The sequence below is a fragment of the Uloborus diversus genome, chromosome 1 (assembly GCF_026930045.1).
Source record: "Uloborus diversus isolate 005 chromosome 1, Udiv.v.3.1, whole genome shotgun sequence".
Classification (NCBI taxonomy): Eukaryota; Metazoa; Arthropoda; class Arachnida; order Araneae; family Uloboridae; genus Uloborus; species Uloborus diversus.
In genome coordinates, this window is record NC_072731.1 from 27,268,868 (window position 1) to 27,288,209 (window position 19,342).

At 37.5% G+C, this 19,342-nt stretch overlaps 1 protein-coding gene across 1 annotated transcript in view; it reads right to left on the reverse strand.

Annotated features, from left to right (window-relative positions):
• The window catches only part of LOC129228512 (muscle-specific protein 300 kDa-like), a 143,514-nt gene extending 141,058 nt beyond the window's left edge, over nt 1-2,456 (reverse strand). The window contains exon 1 of the mRNA XM_054863195.1: nt 1,310-2,456. Coding sequence (XP_054719170.1) covers nt 1,310-2,281 — 972 coding nt within the window. The 5' untranslated portion in view covers nt 2,282-2,456. The remainder of the gene's footprint in view (nt 1-1,309) is intronic.
• Nucleotides 2,457-19,342: the final 16,886 nt, after the last annotated feature.

A 19,342-nucleotide genomic window follows, 5' to 3' on the forward strand; every position in this document is an offset into this window, starting at 1 on the left:
CCTTATATTTCATACAAATTTTGGTACATTCACAGTAACTGAATAACAGAAGTTCATATTGATAAATGCTTAAAATGCAGAAACATATTTTCTACATTTGTGTGTTTGATTGAGTTATATTTTAGGTGTACTACTTTGCCTTAATCTCAAAAGAAAAATGAATTTGCATCGGAGCAAGAATTGCATAACTATGTATTAAAACCATTTTGATAAATGAAGAAGAAATGGAATAAAAAGAATGTTAATTATGCATATTAGTGGCATAGCGAAGAAAGGGATTTGGCGGTCAACCTCCCCAGCATCTTGGTTTTTAACACATATTGCCAATCTTAATACGGCAGAGGCGAGTCGGAAAATAAGTTTCCCTTGGCAACTCAACTTTATTTGTCCACATAAGTACCTAGCATGTTGAGACATTTGTCATACTATTTGAAGCGCTTCAAAAAGCTAAAAGTAAAATCAGGGCCTTGCATATAGACGAAGACTTGAATGGTTACGGGTGGAAGATAAACACAGTGGCCTGGCCTTCCCAGATCTTACATTCTGATGTTGGATGACAATGTGAGACCACACATGTGTCTCACAATACACATGGTTGAGAGCCATACAGTCCTGATCTCATACCAAGTGACTTCCATTTGTCACCAGCTTTGAAGAAGAAACTTGGTGGAAGGTACTTGGGAAGCAATGCTGAAGTCAATTTGAAGTTTTTCCAGAAGGGTTTTTTGAAGCTTATGAAGCAGTATGACAGATCTCTCGATGTCTTTGGAAATATGGAAAAATGAGGTTATGTCGTATCTTTAATGTCTGATTCTATATTTTGTCTTCTGTACACAACTCTGACCATCAGAGTCAACAGGGGAGATTTATTTTCTGAAACTTTTTCTCCTACATCGACAAGCATCCAGGCACCTTTTTTTCCCCAAGACATTTTGATGGAGGAAAGGGACAAAAGAAAAGCTGTGCTTGAAATATACGACGCTATTGTCCTGCAACTCCCACAAGATCGCATTAATAATGATTTATTTTTTGCAATGCATACTTTTATGACACATCACAGACAGGCCCGGAACTACATACAAGCAGTGAGGAGGGGAGGGGGCATGTTCTTAAGAAGCCCAATGGCCCAAAAAATTGAAAAAAAAATTTTTTTTTCAAACTTGCATTAAGACTTAACGTTGCAAATATACACGGCTGGCCTCTGGGGAGAGGCCTTGCAGGTTTGTTGCAGGAGGGCAAAACTTATAGATCCAGGCCTGGTCACATATTTCATGAAATTGAAAAATCGAACGGGCTAAATGAGACTCACCTGATTTTCAGAGCGAAGTATCTTGAGCTGATCGTTGATGAGGGCATACTTGGCTGCCTCCTCTTTACGTAAAGCACGTTCTTTCTTCAACTCGGGGCTCCAAAAAGTCTTGATGCTATGCATGCTGGAACCTAGCTTCTGAGTCGTCGCGTCCAACTCTCGCTTCAGACTGCTGTACTGGGATTGAAGATCATTCAATCGCGACTGTAGTTCCATCACGAACCCGTCCCCACCGCCGCCACCGGCCGAGCGACTCGAGTAGTGGCGGGAGTCGCCGTACGAAGCGCCGTGGGACCTGTGCCCCGTGTCGCGATAGGGGTCGACGTCCATGCCCGCATCCAAGTCTCGGTAATGGGGATCGTCGCGATAACCGCCTGAACGATCCAAGGAACGCTCCCTACTACGTGGATGCCTCCCTTCGACCCTGTCCAGCGACCTGTCCCTGGGGTCGCGGATGGGCATGAACTCGCGGTCCTGGTCCCGCTCCAGCGAGTGGTAGTTCCGCAGGGGGACCCTAGTCGCGGAGCGACTCCTGTGGTGCCCCCCGCCGCCCGTGGAGGACGGCACGCCTCCCGAGCGCCCCCCGTCCATGGTCGGGCTCACCGCCTGGGGGTGGTGGTCCTCGCTGTTGTAGTATCCGCTGCTACCGTGGTGCCTGGATGAGGAGCCCGAGTGGTGGAAAGCGCTGGTGGAGACGGAATGTGGCACCGAGCCGTGGTCCGGCACGGTCAGCGGGCTCACGTTGCCGGAGCGGCTGGCGCCGTGCCGGCTGCTCCTCCGGCTCGGGTCCGAGCCGCGGATGGGGCTGGCGCGCCCACTAACCGGCTGCGATATGGAAGAGGGTGCGTAGTACTTGGAGGAGGAAGGCTCCGGGGGGATGTCGGCACGTCGGGCTGGTTTGGGGGACCTCTGGTTAACACCGCTGCTCCCGTAGACCTCCCGGGACATGTTTGCATCCAGTCGGGCCTGCATCTACTACTAAACTAGGATGCTGTGAGGCGCTAGTAGACATCAGTTATCTAAGGAAGGGTGCACTAGGTCTTCATGGCTTGGGACCAACCACGCGGCGAGGATCCTTCTCCGAGTATCCGGGCGAGTCCCACATGTCTTCGAGAGGCGAGAACACAAACTTTCAACCAGAATATGATTTTCAAAGAGATCCACTGCACATTCTTTGTAAATTTATAGTGGGATACAATTTTTTAGCTGAAAACATTACTCAGTGTAATCCAACTTTAAACAGAGGCATGCTCCCACCAAAATAAATACCAAATTCCACTCAACTATATAATATTTCGCGAACATATAAAAACGATTCGATCAGCAGAACTCACGATCACTGAGACTGTTTTTCGTCTGCAACAAGAAACGTTTTCTCTGCACCACCTGCGCTCTCTCTTGGAACATCGGACAAACGATCTTTTTTTTTCGGTATCCCTTCTGCTTACTCTCACACTCCCTCAGACGATCAATAGCAATTCCCGCCCCGGCGGTTTGCTCTTTGAATGGCCGGGCGATTGCTTCGTGAAATTTCGAGGCGTCCCACTGCTCTCCATACTTTTCAGATTCACATTTTCTCTGAAACAAATACCTGATTTTAGATTTGATCTCTCTCCTTCTCAGGATCTAACGCATCACTTTTTCTCTCCCAGCAAGAGCCGATCCTTCTTTTCACTAGTTCCTGACGTCACGCGCAGCTGTTACCGGATGGCCCAATGAAAGGAAGGCCGGCTAGTGCGGGTGGAGGGATGGTTGCGCCATCTGTTGAGCTCGCTCGAAAGTGGGTTACGAGGGACATCTGCAAAATGAATTAACCGAGCGCCTCATTTAACGATCGTGAAAGGCACCTCCACATCTAACTCATACATTCACTTTTCGTAATTTACGTGTATCAATTTTAAAAGCTAAAATATGGGTAATTTTTTAATTTTATATTTTTCACCTAAGAACCTTTTACCTTTTTTAATTACCTTTTGCTTCGTGCAATATTTCTCAGGTGACATGGTTAGTGCAGGGGCGTCCTGATGGGAGGTCACGGGATGTCGCTGTGACCTCCCAAAAAATTTCCTTATTCGGCCAATTTTATCTAGGGATTCGGCAAATCTGGAGAATGCTTGCGAAATTGATACTTCTTCTTAAAAACATTTATAACGATCGGCAAATAAAAAGTTTCCCACCTCCCAAAAAATGAAAAGTTCGGGGTGCCCCTAAGTCAATGGCGAAGTTGCGTAACCAGAAAAATATTTCGGAGGAGGATATGGTTAGTTTTGTCCTTTTTTTATTATGAAAAATGGAAAGGAGGAGTTTTGTAGGTAGATATATCCACAAATCTCTCCTTGGAAAAAATCGAACATCAGGAAAAAAAATTTCTCCCGTGAAAAATCTGTCTTATCATCAATTATATCTTTCTTTTTTAGATTTTATTTATTTATTTACTATTATTATTGTTATTATTATTATTACTAGAAAGTCTCCCGTCAAGGTGTGACGGGTGAAAATTACTTCTACTCTTCTACATTTGAACGAAGAACTTGCCTGTTTGGTGATATTTTAATAATTGAAATTTTAACCCTTACTCCAGTGGATTAACCATAAACTCCATTAGGTAGCGTTCATTGTTGACTTTTTTTTAGTTTCTTCATTCCCATGAAATGACAGTCTTACCAGTAAAACAGTTAAGTGACCGGACCAGGGCCGGATTTAGGGGAGGGCAGGCGGGGCTACTGTGCCTCGGGTCCTCCACAACAAAGGGGCCCCCACAATAAAATTTCTACAAAATATCCTAACTTTCACGGGTCGAAAATGTCGGATAAATACATATATATCAAAATATTCGGATATATATCAAAGTATCGGATATTTTCGAAAATATAATGATCTTTTCGAACCCTGATTAGGGGCCTCCACTCCTTCGTTGCCCCGGGGCCTCCACGCTTCCAAATCCGGCCCTGGACCGGACCGAGTTCAGCCTTGTCACCATAAAGCCTTTCCCTGCATGTTAAACATTAGAAAAACATATTATCAAATTATCATGCCGTGGCGCGAGTTTCATTGTTGAAACACGCTCGTTACTTGATCACCGGCTGTTATTTATATGAGGATTATTATTGCTTTGCAAGTCAAATATTTGAAGGATAAAAAATTTGGAGATGCATTTGAACCGCTTTGCAATGAAAACTGCAAATACTTGTTTCAAAGTTAAAATGATTCCTTCTTCAATGAAAAAAAAATGTCCAAATAATCAATGGAACTGTCGTACTTCTATATCCGTCTCGAATACCACTGGCGGAGGTGGGGGGCTAAGATATTAAATATATTTATTTCAAAATTGAAAAGCTCAATTTCAAAACTTTTGGGGAAACTATGGATATGTATGTTATGTTTGAGTTTTAACTCCCTTTCTTGAAGAGTTGGCTTCCTTTGGTACTAATGACGCAAACGAAAAAAAGCGTAAAACTGCGAAAGCGAAACTGAAAGCTGCGAAATTGCTGCTTTCTCCATCTGTTCTTTTACATTTAAGCGATTTTCCAAATATTCGGTTAGACTTTTAGGGTGTAGCCAGGGCTTAATTTTCTTTGGTGCTCGTTGGAGCTGAGCTCCTGCACTTCTTTCCATTTTAATGAAAATTGTAACATTTTAGACCAAGTTCATGCTCTTTTTGCGTAAAAGTAAGTTTTGAGAACTGATGGTTGCCTCGCTTCTTTTGTTAGAAATTACGCCTTGGGTGTAGCTCTGTTGTTATAAGTGAAGTAAATCTTTGGAATGGGAGGGAAAGCGATGATTGCACAAAAAAGTAATTGCCGCCTATGAACTTAAATCTAAGACAAAATTTTCAGATAACTATTCCCCATCATTATTTAAGATTGGTAAGAAATGTAAATACCAGAACGGTATACGCTATAAATAATCTTTAAGCTAAGTGTACGTACGGGTGCACATAAGCCATAATAACTTTATCTTTATTACCGCAAACTAATTACCATTTCTATTTTTATGGATGCGCCTCATATTACATAATCTAAAAAAATAACCAGTCATAATATGACGGGGGCGAAATCTTTTCCATTCCGTTCCATTTGTAGGAACAAGAAACCTGGGTCCTATCACATTTCGTGATTGCGAAAAACATAATTTGAATTCAAGAGACAAAAATTCAAATATATAATGTCAGGGGATAGATGCTGTTTTTTTTTATTTTTATTTTTTTTATTTTGGAGCAACCACGAATATTTTCGATTTCAGGGGTGCACGCAGGGGGGATTACGGTACAAGTTGCGCCATCACAATTTGTAGGGGGAGGGTTGTTTTTAATTTATTTATTTAACTTTATTTATTGAAGTATTTTTAATTTAAATTACTTATTTTATTTTATTTTATTCTGTTTCTATTTTATTTCATTTATTTATTTAGTTTGTGTGTGTGTGTGTGTGTGTGTGCCGTTGGCGTAGCACAGAACTTTTCTAATAAAATAATAATAATAATAATTAAAAATGAATAAATAAACAAAAAATATATTAAAAAAATAAAGAAAGAAAGAAAGAGAGCTTAAAATAAAAAAATAAAAAGAGGGTTGAGACAATTTGGGGTCAGGGGGATTTGTGCCATTGAACTTCGGGGGGGGGGGGCACTCCTGATTCCATTTTAAGTGAGCGTTTCAAAAATACATTTTTGTATTTGTTTCGGATTGAGTATACTTTGATTTACAAACACAGAGTTCGTAACCTCAGAACAAAGATAAAATAGACCGAGCAGTAAATTTACTTTCAGGCATTAGGTGGTCATCAACATGACTAGCATTTATGACTAATAATCTCAAGATTATGTGACAGCTAAACGGTTGATACCTTTCAACCAATATTTTTTTAACTTCGGTGTTCCTTGCAAAGTTAGTTCTAAACTCCGCGATGGCAATAACGGCGCTTAATAAAGAATCCCCCTTATTTCCTTTAATTCTGTCAACCATGTTGCGCAAAATTTTAAAGCGCAATTTGAATTATTTCATGTATGAAAAATGCTCTAAAGATCACACTTCCTATCCTCTTAGTTTCTTTCTCTCTCTCTCTCTCTCTAACGAGTATGTGTGTGTGTGTGAAAGGGAGAGAAAGAGAACATTGTTGAAAACTCCTTCCCCGACAATAGGATCACTATGGGCGGCTCGTACGGGGGAGGGGCAACTGCCCCCTCACTTTCAAAAGCAAATGGGCCTTTCCCCTTCACTTTTCAGAGTTAAAATTGAATAATCGAATGAAAAATTATCTTTTACAGGCATGGGCGTCGCGGCCGGGGGGGTCCAAGGGGTCCGGACCCCCCAATATTTGAGGACCGGACCCCCTCAATATTTAAAAATCGGACCCCCTCGATAATTTTCAAGATGAAATTCATTATTTTGGGGAAATTATTTTTGCTTTGAAGACTTTAAACAGTTGCATAATACATAATTTACCATGTTTAATTCATATCAAATAAAACGAAATGAACATCGAAAAAAAAAAGAACTAAATAAAAACAAAATAAGTGATGTGTATAGTGAACAGAAAGTCGGAAAGTGAACTCCAATGACAAACCATTGCTCTGCTCTCTGCGCACACGAGCTTCAGTGGAGGATGCTAGAAAGGGGACAACTTCTCCCGAGTGCAATGTCAGCCATCCATAGTCGTGTCGCCGGCCTCCCCAGCTTGAAAGCAGGGCTGCGGAGTCGGAAGGAAAATGACCGACTCCGACTCCTGGATTTTTTAAACGCCCTACTCCGACTCCAGATTTTTTTATTTTATTGTATTTTTTCAATTCCCTCTCTCCCTTCAGGAAGGGGGAAAAACCACAAACAGAGATTGAAATATTAATTCTTTTCCATGAAAATTTCGCATTTTGTATTTTATTGTAAACGTAAGATGCATACAACGTCAGAAATTCAATTAGAAAATCAAATTTTCCAATAGTTACGAGTTCAAAGTGAGATGACTTAAAAATACCATTTTTTTCTTTTTCAATAATTTAAAAGGATTACTTGTAATTTGCCCCCTTTTAATGTTTAACAAATACATATTGATAAAATCCTGTGCTTTCAAATTTTGAAAGTTGCAACTTGAAAGAAAAAAAGCTTTTTTCTAAGTCTAAGTTCTTGAGAAGGGGTGGTTTGCTCCGGGTGACACCCATCTGGTAGGTGACACCCAAAGTTAATTTCAGAGTTTGTAAAAAATATAAATATTTTAATTCTGAAAATTTTCTTGAACATATTTTAAATTATATTTAACTTTTCAATTTCAACGAAAGTAAGGCACATATACGTCAGGAGCAAATTTTGCACAAAATGCGGCGGTATACAAATTTGTACGAATAGCTTTTGCTATACCTATATTTCTTCTTTGCTAAATTTTTAATTTAAATTTTATAGTCTGCTTTATAATTAACCTTAATATGAAGATTTAAAGATTAACTGCAATTATTGAGAGTTGTAACCAAGAAATCATTTACACTTATTTTGTTCCATACTTTTTATGGAGAATTAAGCATATAGAAATGGTGTTGACAAAAAAAAAAAATCATCGGATCTTTTAGATTCGTGCTTTCATGCCAGAACTTATTTGCAAATTTGCCGAACACTCTCAAAAGTTTCCACCCGAGCTACGGGCCTCGACTTACTAAATTGTTACTTTCCTTTAACTATTTTATAACTGAGATTAAACAAAACACTATATTTCTACTTTTATTTGAAAGTGATTACTTGAAAATGTTAGGCAACAAAACCGTTTGCTGACAGTTGCTATTTGTTAAGTTAAAAAGCAAGCAAACTAGGGGACGGCTACAGAAAGTTCGGAAAGCACTTAAGTTAGCTGATTGCCATAATCGCAGTTATTTTCTCATTAGTAGCTTTTTATACGTGTAATCGAACCAATTGCTAGTCAGTTTTTAAAAAATGCAAGGAGAGTCAGTGAAAATGAAAGTAAACGAGCTGATGTGTGCATCACATGACTTCCTTTTACACCAATTTAATGCGATTTCCCTATTATTGCAATTTTAATGGGATTCTCTCTCTAACTCTTTAAATATCACTAGCAATGGCCACATTGAAAGCAGATTTAAAAAAAAAAAAAAAAAATCGCCACATTTTTCGCCAAGTTGGCGACAAAACTTGGCAACCAAAAGACTGGCGATATATCGCCAAGTGACCGCCAAATTATAACACCACTTGAGTTTGCATCGAAATTAACAATGATTTCCCCCCAAAAAGGTGCAAAAGACCCCTTTAGAAACACCCGAATGCAACCAAAATAGGAGGTGCACAACTAGACCCCACTACGAGTCTATGTACCAAATTTCAACTTTCTAGGACATACCATTTTTGAGTTATGCGAGATACATACGCACATACGCACATACGCACATACGCACATACACACATACGCACATACATACAGACGTCACGAGAAAAGTCGTTGTAATTACCTCGGTGATGGTCAAAATGGATATTTCGCGTGTCTATACATTCTTAGGCACTTTTCCGCATGTGGTCGAATCGAAAAAAAAACTCAACATTCATTTGGGGGTGAGCAAAATGGAAATTAAGGGCGATTTTTGAGTGAAAATTTTTTCGCGAATACAATACTTCCTTTTTTGTAAAAGGAAGTAAAAAGAAGGTCGGAGTCGGAATGTTTTCTAATGACTCCGACTCCTTTGCCCCAAAATCAGTTCGACTCCGACTCCACAGCCCTGCTTGAAAGTCATTCCAGCGTATTTGTTGCTATTTAGGGGGAAACAACGGGACAACTTTAAGATACTGAAACTAGATGGACAACTCCCCCCCTCCCCCTTTTTACGACTCAACAGAAGTCAGACGGGGATCTGAGTTTCTGCCCCTTTCTTTCTTATCTCGTTTCTTGGCGCTTCCAGATTTCTGTTTCAAGTTTGGCAGTGTTTGTTTCTCCGATTCGATTTAATTTATAGCGACCCCGACGTTACCCAAACAAGATAAGACACCTGACCTCTTTGGCGGTTTTTTGCAGCTGGCACCAACACCCTGGCCAAAGGATGCTCAAAAATTTAGAAAACCACTTAGCTGGTCAAAGGTTAAGTTTGGGGTAGAAAGGGAAAGGACGTGTCATGTGTTTGTCATTATTCAACACGTGGCTTCAAAGTACCTTACCGAAGCGCGGTTTCTCAAATGTGTTTGCGGCATCTCAAATTTGACCAAAAAAGCGTAACGTTACAGAAAAAAAAGAGGAGGAGTCTAAAAATTAACGTGCAATTTCAAAAGCAAATCGTAAGTCAGCATAACGATGGATACTGTGATGTCACTTCCGATAGACCAACGAAAAAAGAAGCGCAAGACGGCTATGGATAGGTGACTTGAAACGGGAAAATGTAGCAAACCTTCTACGTCAAATGAACCTGAGTAATTTTTAACTACTGAATCATCAACAACATCCACGGAACCATTTTTAAAAAGTCAAAAGACCGTGATAGGTAAGTACCATTCTGTTTAGTGTATCATGCAGGAATTCCCCGATTTTATACTATTCAGATTAGGTTACTTCTCGATTTTCTAAATGAAATTCCTAATTACCCACATCACTACTATCCACATCACTATCTAATAAGAATCTCCTTTTAATGCAATATTTCACAAAAAACTTCGAAATTTGAAGACTCGTCAGAATTTTCTGGGAAAGGAAAGTTTATGAAAGTTCACAGTGACCTCCTATCGAGTAGCCCCTGAATGCCTGTTAATCAGGTATGCTTTACAGTCAATATTTTGACATTATGAGTCCTATCCGAGCTAATGCGTTTAACTTTCTCTCTCTCTCTCTTTTTTTTTGAAATGTTTCATCTTTTATAAATTTTAATGGAATAAATAATACTCCTTTTAGTTATTAAAGCTTAACAGAAAGTTATGCATTAATAATCCTGCTTTACTGAACAAATTTTATTGAAATAACCATTTTAAAACTTATTGTCACGTGTCAGAAAAAAGCAGTTCATTTCTCTATCTCTTTCCCATCGTCCGCTGATCAGAATTCAATTATGCACCAAATGCTGTTTGTTCTCTGTGTAGGCCAGTACTTTTCAATCTGTGGGATATGCCTCTCAAGGCAGGCCTATCACTTAAAGAGGATCAGGAGGGGCACTTTCCCCGCTGACTTTGAGAAATCAAAAATTAAGGTATATACGAGTATTGTACATGGGCATGGCTATTGCTGTTTTTTGGTTGCTTATGCACTGAGTGTATGAAGGATTCAACAAAAAAAGCAAAATTTTAGTGCATTTGTTACAAAAAACCTGAAAAAATTAAGAAAATACTTTAAAAGGTTGCATTATTAAAATATGATATTATGAGAGCTTAATTATTTGTGTCTTATTTTATTTTTGTATTTGTGTTTTTCGTAGGTTCGTGAATGTCATAAGGGTGAATTATATACTTTAATTTTTTAATTAAAAAACATCAAATTAAACTCTTTCGAATCCAACTTGTGCCAAGAACTTAGAACTGCAGGGTTTATCACTATGAAATATAAAATTTAATTATACAGTTGTCGCGGCTTATATATGAGTCACATTTTGTTCTAAACAGCTTTGATTCCATAAAGCGGCTGATTCAATGAAGCTAGATTTCGTTTTTGATGATTTCATTCATTAAGAACGGTTAATTCAATTGTCTACTGTTTCAAAATGTTGAAAATTTGGTGCGGCTACTCTTCGTGTGCTGCCCTTCGTCGTGTAAAGCTGAAAGAATTGCGCTGAGAAAGCTGAAATTGTATCTAAGGTCGACTATGACACAAAGCTTACGTTCACAAAAACATCTTGGACGAAATTGATCACAAAAAAATAGTACGGATATTCGTATTCCATGTGCAGTCTAGAAAAAATGTATCTGTTGATATTTAATTTTTTTTCTTACTGTGTAATTATGTAAATCAAGATGTAAACCTTTGAAAGTATTGTATCAAATGTAAATCCAATTCTATTTGATGTCAAGATTTTGTCTCATATATATATATATATATATATATATATATATATATATATATATATATATATATATATATATATATATATATATATATATATATATATATATATATATATATATATAAACGAATTTTTCTTAATGCAACTTGAAAATGACAGTCAAAATGGTCCCCCCCCAATAAATTTCAGCTGTCGACGCCAATGTTTACAGGATGGATTAATTCATTTCATGTCAGTAAAAACTAAAAATTCAAAACAAATGAACGTTTGTCATCTTATTTCATAGGAATGAAACTTTAAAATGGAAGGGGGAAGTCAACAGTGGCCAGCCGTCTCGATTTTTGATGCCATATTCCACATTTTTAGCAGTTATTAAATCAGAAAATTTAAACCCACGAATGAATATTTCCCAACTTTAGGGGAAAAAAAGAGGGAGAGGCCCAGGGACCACGCCCTTACACTTCTTTTAACCTCCCTCCCTTTTTTCATGCACCAGCCGCCACCATGGTTTCAGTATCGACTCATTTTCAATGCTCTTTCCAGTGTTGCCAGATGGTCAAATCAGGATTTCCCCAATTCCTTTCCAACTTTTTCCCAAAAAGCGATGTTTTCGACCAAAATTCCCCAAATGCAAAAAAAAAATTTTCCACTAATATTTTATTAAAATGAATCGACTTCCTCTTATATTTTTGTCTCTTGAAATTTTTTTTTCCCCCAAATAGCCAAATTTTCTTATAAAATTTCCCAACTTTCTTTTTTCTTCACATTTTCGCTTTTTTTTTTTTTTTTTTTTTTGAGCAATCACGATTGCTTATTGCTTTCCTTTGACTGTCCTTGACGTTACGGTTCCTTTTTCAGCTTGGACCATAGACTAATAATAAGAGTAGACCGAGCTTTCTCATTCTTGCTGATGAAGAAAATTGGTTCATAGATGTATCATGTGACTGGTGGAAGGACTTGGCGAAGACTTTGGCAGCATGGTTGCTAGATGGAAACATTATCTATAGTTTGGCACTCGACATGTATTTTAAGACGTAATGTGTTTTCATTATAATTTTTTTTCCAGGTGCTGAGATTGAGCTGTTTTTCTTTAAGTTATGCATTATTTTGACATTAGTAATTAGGTATTGATCACAGTTTTCAGTAACTTTTATTTCATTCGGAACTGCTACGTCCGCGTTGGCGTAAACTTTTTGCGTCAAGGCAAAAATGTACTAATCGGTATCTTAAATTGAAATTGTAGGTAAAAATCTTACCGTTTGCAGATTCTTTTTGGACGCTTGCATCTTTAATTGCTTAGAGAGTTACTGAAATTGAATAAAGAAAGTACACAGTACTATCTAAACGAAAAAGTCACTATATTAACAAAATATTCGCAACTTAGAATAACAAATTTACAAATCGGACTCCATAAAAGATCATTCTTCCGTGTTCCATCAATTCAATTCATTTTATTTATTGTTGATCGTCTGCTACGATCAACGCCCGCTGTTGCTAGGATATCCACCAGTCACATGGTTTGGTTTATGAGCAGCAAAAGGGTTGCCATAGCTCGGTCTATTCTTATTATTAGTCTATGGCTTGGACCAGGGCTGCAGCACCACCGTCCACCGGCGGCGGCGCGGCTGGTCCTGAGCACTATCCACCGGAATCCACTTTTGCTGGGCGGTGCCGTCGATGTCATATACACTCCCCTACGTGCGCACGCCTTTACACACATACACACGCCTTCGTGCACACACGTAAGCCTACACACACAACTATACACACGTAACCACCCAGGAGGAGGGACATGCTTGGAGGGGGGGGGGAGCCGTTTCTAGAAACAATAACTCTAATCAGTAGGGTCTTGTCGCAACTCGTGATTGCGAAAAACATAATTTGAATTCAAAGTTTCGGAGTTCAAATTAGAATTAATTGGGGGAAGTAGGTCACAGACTTTACTTTTTTTTTTGTCTCCTTTACCTTTCTTTATCTTTACTAATAATAAAGCTGAAAGACTCTCTGTCTGGATATCTCTCTGTCCGGATCTCTTTCTGCCTGTCAGGATCTCTAACGCGCATATAGCGGCAAGACCGTTCGGCTGATTTTCATGAAATTTGGCAAAGAATTAGTTTGTAGCATGGGGGTGTGCACCTTTAAGCGATTTTTTGAAAATTTGATTTTGTTCTTTTTCTATTACAATTTTAAGAACATTTTCCCAAGCAAAATTATCATAAGATGGACGAGTAAATTACCAAGTTATCATAACGTGGAACCGTAACGTGGGCAAGCCAATTTTCGAGAAATTCATCATGCATTATTTGTAAATATACAGGGGGAACAAAAGATCTTTTAATTTTCTACTACGGGCAAAGCCGTATACGAGTGTCACTAGTCATAAATACAAGCGCCTGACCGAGAGATAAGAAATAACCAAATTTTTTTTTTTTTTCTACTCGCATTTACTACTCTGCTTCTGTATGCATATTTAAACTATGATTTTTGTATATATTTATCCAAGAACACTCTTCATCACACTCATTTTTACCTGTTTCACGTATCAACTAGTTACTCACGCAGAACATTAATGCGAATTCCAATAGCATATTATGCCACATAATGCGAAATGCGAATTCCATAAAGTTGAGCAATGCTAACCCAACGCTGTTTGATACAATCAATGTTCCCACTACTTCTTGACGCGAATTTAAATACGAAACAAAATTTTTTTTCCCCGAGGTTTTTTTTTCCCCGAGGTTTTCCCCAAGGAAAAAATTTTTCCCCAAAGAATTCCCCTCAAAACCCATTTCCCCAAAATTTCCCCAGAGAGCACCAGATTTCCCCAAAATGGGGAAATTTTGCCCAATCTAGCAACACTTTCTTCCGCGTACTCTTACGATATGAAGAATATCATTAAACAAGCTGTCAGATTGTATCATTTATTCAATAATTCATGGGTACATACAATCGAAATCTCCCTTTCAATTGAAACTTTACATTGTACAATTATTTTTCACTACACCAGTATTCATCTGCACGTACTGCTTTAAGATCTCCTTCAAAATTTCGCTCTTCAAATGTTTCACTATATCATCCGCCACTTCTATGAGAATCTTCTCTTTAGGATCTTCGACTTGAATTTCTGATTCTTGGCATATACCCAATTGAACTTCTATTGCTTCAACTTTGATGTCTGGTTTGGAAGTTGCATTAGCGTTATGATGCACTGCAGTGTCGTTGGTATCCAGTGCACAAGTAGCATTTCCCGCGCAGACATCTTTCTCTGGGTGACACTTTTCACCAGGGCACTTAGAAAAAAATACGTAAGGATATTGATGATAAAGAAAGGAAACATAACAATCAAACATAATATATCTACAGCTATAAACATAAACGTATGAAAAAGCAAAGGAATGGCGGAACAAAGTACTAAATCACCAGTAAAAATAAATAGGTAATAATGTATAATTATATTACAACTGTTGTTCAAAAATCAACTATATGGACATTCCACGAAAGACAGTCATTTTGTCCCGCACAAAATAATTTAAACACAAAACACAAAATAATTTAATTGGTGAACAAAATTTGTGTTGCCAAAAAATCACAAACGTTTCTGATTTCTTTAGTAAAAAATTTGTTCATTACCTTTGAAATTTAACATTTTTTAATGAAATATATGAGCTTTCACGTACTGTCAAATTGGCGGCTTTTTCGGGGAATGCCCCTATACATAATTTTTTTCTGATGGTTTAAATTTTAAGTTCTCAACAGATATATGTTTCCTTTACATTGGAACCTTAACTTTCAAAACCTTCGATCCTCGAACTCAAAACCTACAATTTGTTTCGTCATTGCTATATTATTAGATTAAAACTATTAACTAATAAGCAAATCGAATTGCAAGAGATTCACTTTAAATGTCCCGCGCGGGACAGATGCAAATAAATTAAATTTTAAATTAAAAAAAATTCATAAAAATATGACTGTGTCAAAAGTATCTTTGTGTCAAATTTAAAGATTAAAAAACATGCTTACTTGTGGTTAGTTATAATATTAAGATCTATAAAAAAAATATACGTGAAATTAGAGTTTGCTTGTCCACACGTGACGGTGGAATGTTCCTATATATTAGCAATGAGAATAAGTTTAAATGAAATCGTTTTTAGTAGCTGCCAAACTAAAGGTTAAAGTGACGATGTCCTCATCATTTGAAGAGTGCATTCCCCGGGGGTTGCATCCATTCTTTCATGTACCACCAATAATTATGACATCTACACGAACAACGTATGTAACGTATGAAAAAAAAAACACGTAGCAATAAAAAGGGCATGTTGAGACATGGTTTTTAGGCAAAAGTTATTTGCCCTCGTCTCCGGTTTATTGAAATATACAGTCTTAAAGTCTGGCGAAATCTTAAGGAAAACGCCAAAGACTTTGCGAAAAATTGAAGGTGCCACTCGATTTCACCGTCTGCACGTGGCAGGACATCCATCTGCAAAGCGTATGAAAGATACCTTCCATTACTTACCGAAACTCGGCAAATTTGGCGTTTTTTCTCGCAATTTTGGCAGACTTTAAAACCTGATATTTCGATAACGGGTACACGAGGGAAAATTATTTATGCGTCCAAAAACATGTTTTATAATGCTCTTTCGATTGTTACTTATTTATTTATTTATTTTTTATTTTTTCATTATTGCACTATCATATGGTTTCTAGGTCTAGCATTTCTCCCGTTCTACATGGTAATCCTAAGACTTTGTGATATAAAGTTGGGAATTGGTGTAAAAAACCTAAAGTTTTGATTGCTTTATCTCATGTTTTCCTCCCCCTCCCCCATTTTCTTTCCATCCCGATTTAGGCTGCTACAGTATATCTGGTACTGTTTCAGCACTTATATTCTTGAGCCCGTCGTAACCTCGAAGACTTGCGAAACATTTTTTTTTATAAGGAATTTAATTCTGTTCATATAAAATTAGCGAAATTTTCAGCTCGCGAAATCACCGAAGTCTTTATTTTCGCCAAAATTGCAGCTCACCTAAAAAAGTGCTTTTACAGTTAATGCTACATGTCCATAAAATGAAAATTAAAAACCCCGTTTTTTCCACCCAGTTTGCATCGGCATTCAATATAGTAGATGCCTCTGAACCTGAACTGCCTCTTTATGTTGACCGAACAGTTGTAATGTCAAATTTCGAAAACTTCTTTATGTAGGATCTGGTAGGTCAAAACGAAGACTATAAAACGCAGCATACTCACAATATAACAGTACTTGCAACAGCCACACTCGTCCTCGTAAGTTCCGCATGTGCAGTTCGTTGCATTTAGGCAAAGATTAGGATCACACTCTCTGCATTTGGTACCAGGAGGAGCTAAGCTAACTCCCATTGACCTGTTCAAAAAAAAAAAAAAAAAAAAAAAACTTTAAAAAGTGCAAAATTGACATGAGGATCATTCCAGAGAGTTTTAGTAGGAAAAAAAATGGTTGCTGCAACATTTTGGATTTCTTTATTATATTGTACATATAAACATCTACATAAATAAAACAAAGAATATTGTAGTATGTGTGTCTGGTTCCCTATACAAATTCACAATTTACGTCTGATCTCGACTAAATTTGACAGGGAGGTACTTGGGCACCCGAGAAGGAGCGTAAGGGGGTTTTCAAACGCCTAAAAAGAACCGAACCGTTCGAATTTTACTTTTAAAGCCCGAAAATGGCATTAATGGCTCTTTATATCGGAAATAATTATCCGATCAGTTCGATTTTGGCGCCATTCGAAAGCCCACGAAAAACACCCATAGAGTTCCTTCATTTCCTTCGAATTAAAAATAGACTAAAATCACCGGGAAAAAAATTAAAAAGTGCTGCTATGCCTAATGGAACCGAAATTTTAAATCGGAAAATTATCGTTTCCGCGATCTCATTTTAAATTAGCATAAATTCGGAACTCCAGCGCTCGAATACGCTACCTTGCGGTGATTTATAAAACTGCGTCTGCACCTAAAACATTGCCACGTTGCGCATCACGTGTGTCTGTTGACGTAAACGCGGTCAGTTTGTTCTGAGTAACGCATTCAACATGTCTAAGAACGCCTTCAACAACAGAAATTAATTCGTCCCTTAGTAGTATTCTCGAGCTTCTCAAAATAATTTCGAAAGCTTCTAACCTTCTCAAAAGTATTAAATGGTGGAAGCGTAAACAAGAAAACTCTGGATTAACAAAATTGGATAACGTTATACCAGGTAAAATTTTTTATTGTTTTGTATGAATTTGTAAGAATATGGGGTTTTTTTTAATCTTAAATTAATTAAACTTACCATATTTTACAGCAGCATTTAGTTGGAATGGACAGTATGCAAAATATTTTCTTGAATATATTATCGTAGAACAAAATGAATAACCGAGAAAGAATTTACTTTATTCCTTTTATTCTCAGCTGAAAGGTTTCGCCAAATTTGTTTAGGGTTATTAATTTTTAGTATTGTGCGAGCAAAGTAGCCTTGGCGAGATTTCGCGTTTTTAGTTAAACCATTTTTAATTTTTATCATAAGTGGAATAAAATGGTAGTAAGATTACAGAATTCGATAAGTGAAAGGAAATAATGGTCAATCAACTGAAAAGAAAACTACCACCATATATCCGTGAGAATTTTGTTGATGATTTGCATAACATGACACAATTAAATCGTAACTCAGAAATTAGAAAAATCGAAACAGAAAATTTTTAAATGAACCGATTCGGGAATTCGAGAGAAATAACTCAACTACAAATGGAAAAAAAAATAAGCGCTAGCCAAGCAAGGCAAAAAAGTATCATCTTCTTTCGATAACAATTTGTAATGTCACATTGAATTTTCTAGCATTAATTGTTATTCTTGTCAGGCCACAATTATTATTTAGTTTTATCAAGAATTGATAAATATCGAATTCAACATCGTGGAAATAGCTGCTTAGAACTACGAACTACGTAGTTTGCATGAATCTTTGACGTTTAGTAATGCTTCTTGAATTCTCATTTCTTTCTACGTGGGCCAGAATATCCACAAGACTTTGAAAATTAATTTTAAAAGAATAAAGCGAAAAAATCATACGTACGAACAAAAATCACAACACTTTTAGCATTTTCTTCGTTACCATGTGCGTTTGTTGTAGTTTTCAATTCCGCCATTAGACAGTGACTTCAGTGCCCCCTATAGTTCGTTGGAGTTGCGAATAAAGTTTCAGAAGGTTGCCACTTTTTTTTTCCTGGACTGTGACGAAATAAAATTTTGTTTTTGTTTTAAGGTAAAAATTTCTGATTTTGATTAATATTTGGTAATTTATCTTCTTTCTTTCTTTTTTTTTTTTTTTTTTTTTTTTTTTGTTCCGCCAGCAGAAGATAACCAGGAAAATTGCGTTTAATTTCTTCGGGAATTGTTGATTTGACGTTTTCGTTCTTTAAGACTGATTGTTTGAACCGGAAATTTCAGTTTTCCCCTCTAATTGAAGCTTGATTGTTGAACATGCGTCACTTGACATAACTTTTATTTTCGAGGTAGACCGTGCAAAGCCGGCCAATGCAGCTAGTTATATATAGTACAGTAAAATTAGGCCAAAAATGGCCAAACCCAAACATCCAAAAAAAAAAAAAAAAGTGAAACCTGTTGCAAATTACTTCTTACCCTTCCAGCAAGAGGGGGTAAAAAGTCCCAGCACTTTGCGCATCGGGTTTTGGGGGAAGGGGGGGGGCGAAATAATGCTCTATTTAAATAAAAATAATTTCTATTACTTAAAAAAAATTCTCAAACCTCGCAGAAACTACTCTATAATAGTAAAACAATAAACTCTCACAGAAAAAAAATCTAATTAACAGGGGTGCACAGGCGGGGGAGGGGAATGGGGGGGGAGTCCATGGAGCAGCTTTGCGTCATTGGAATTTTTAAGGCAGTTTTTTCAAGGGGTATTTCTTTCTTTATTGAGAACTTTTATTCTGGATGGGTACTCCGTCACACTTAAGGGGTGCGCCATCGCTTTGAGGGCGGGGGGGGGGCTGAATTTACATTCTAAAATCAACCATTGCAGTGAAGTTCACGAAAAAATTT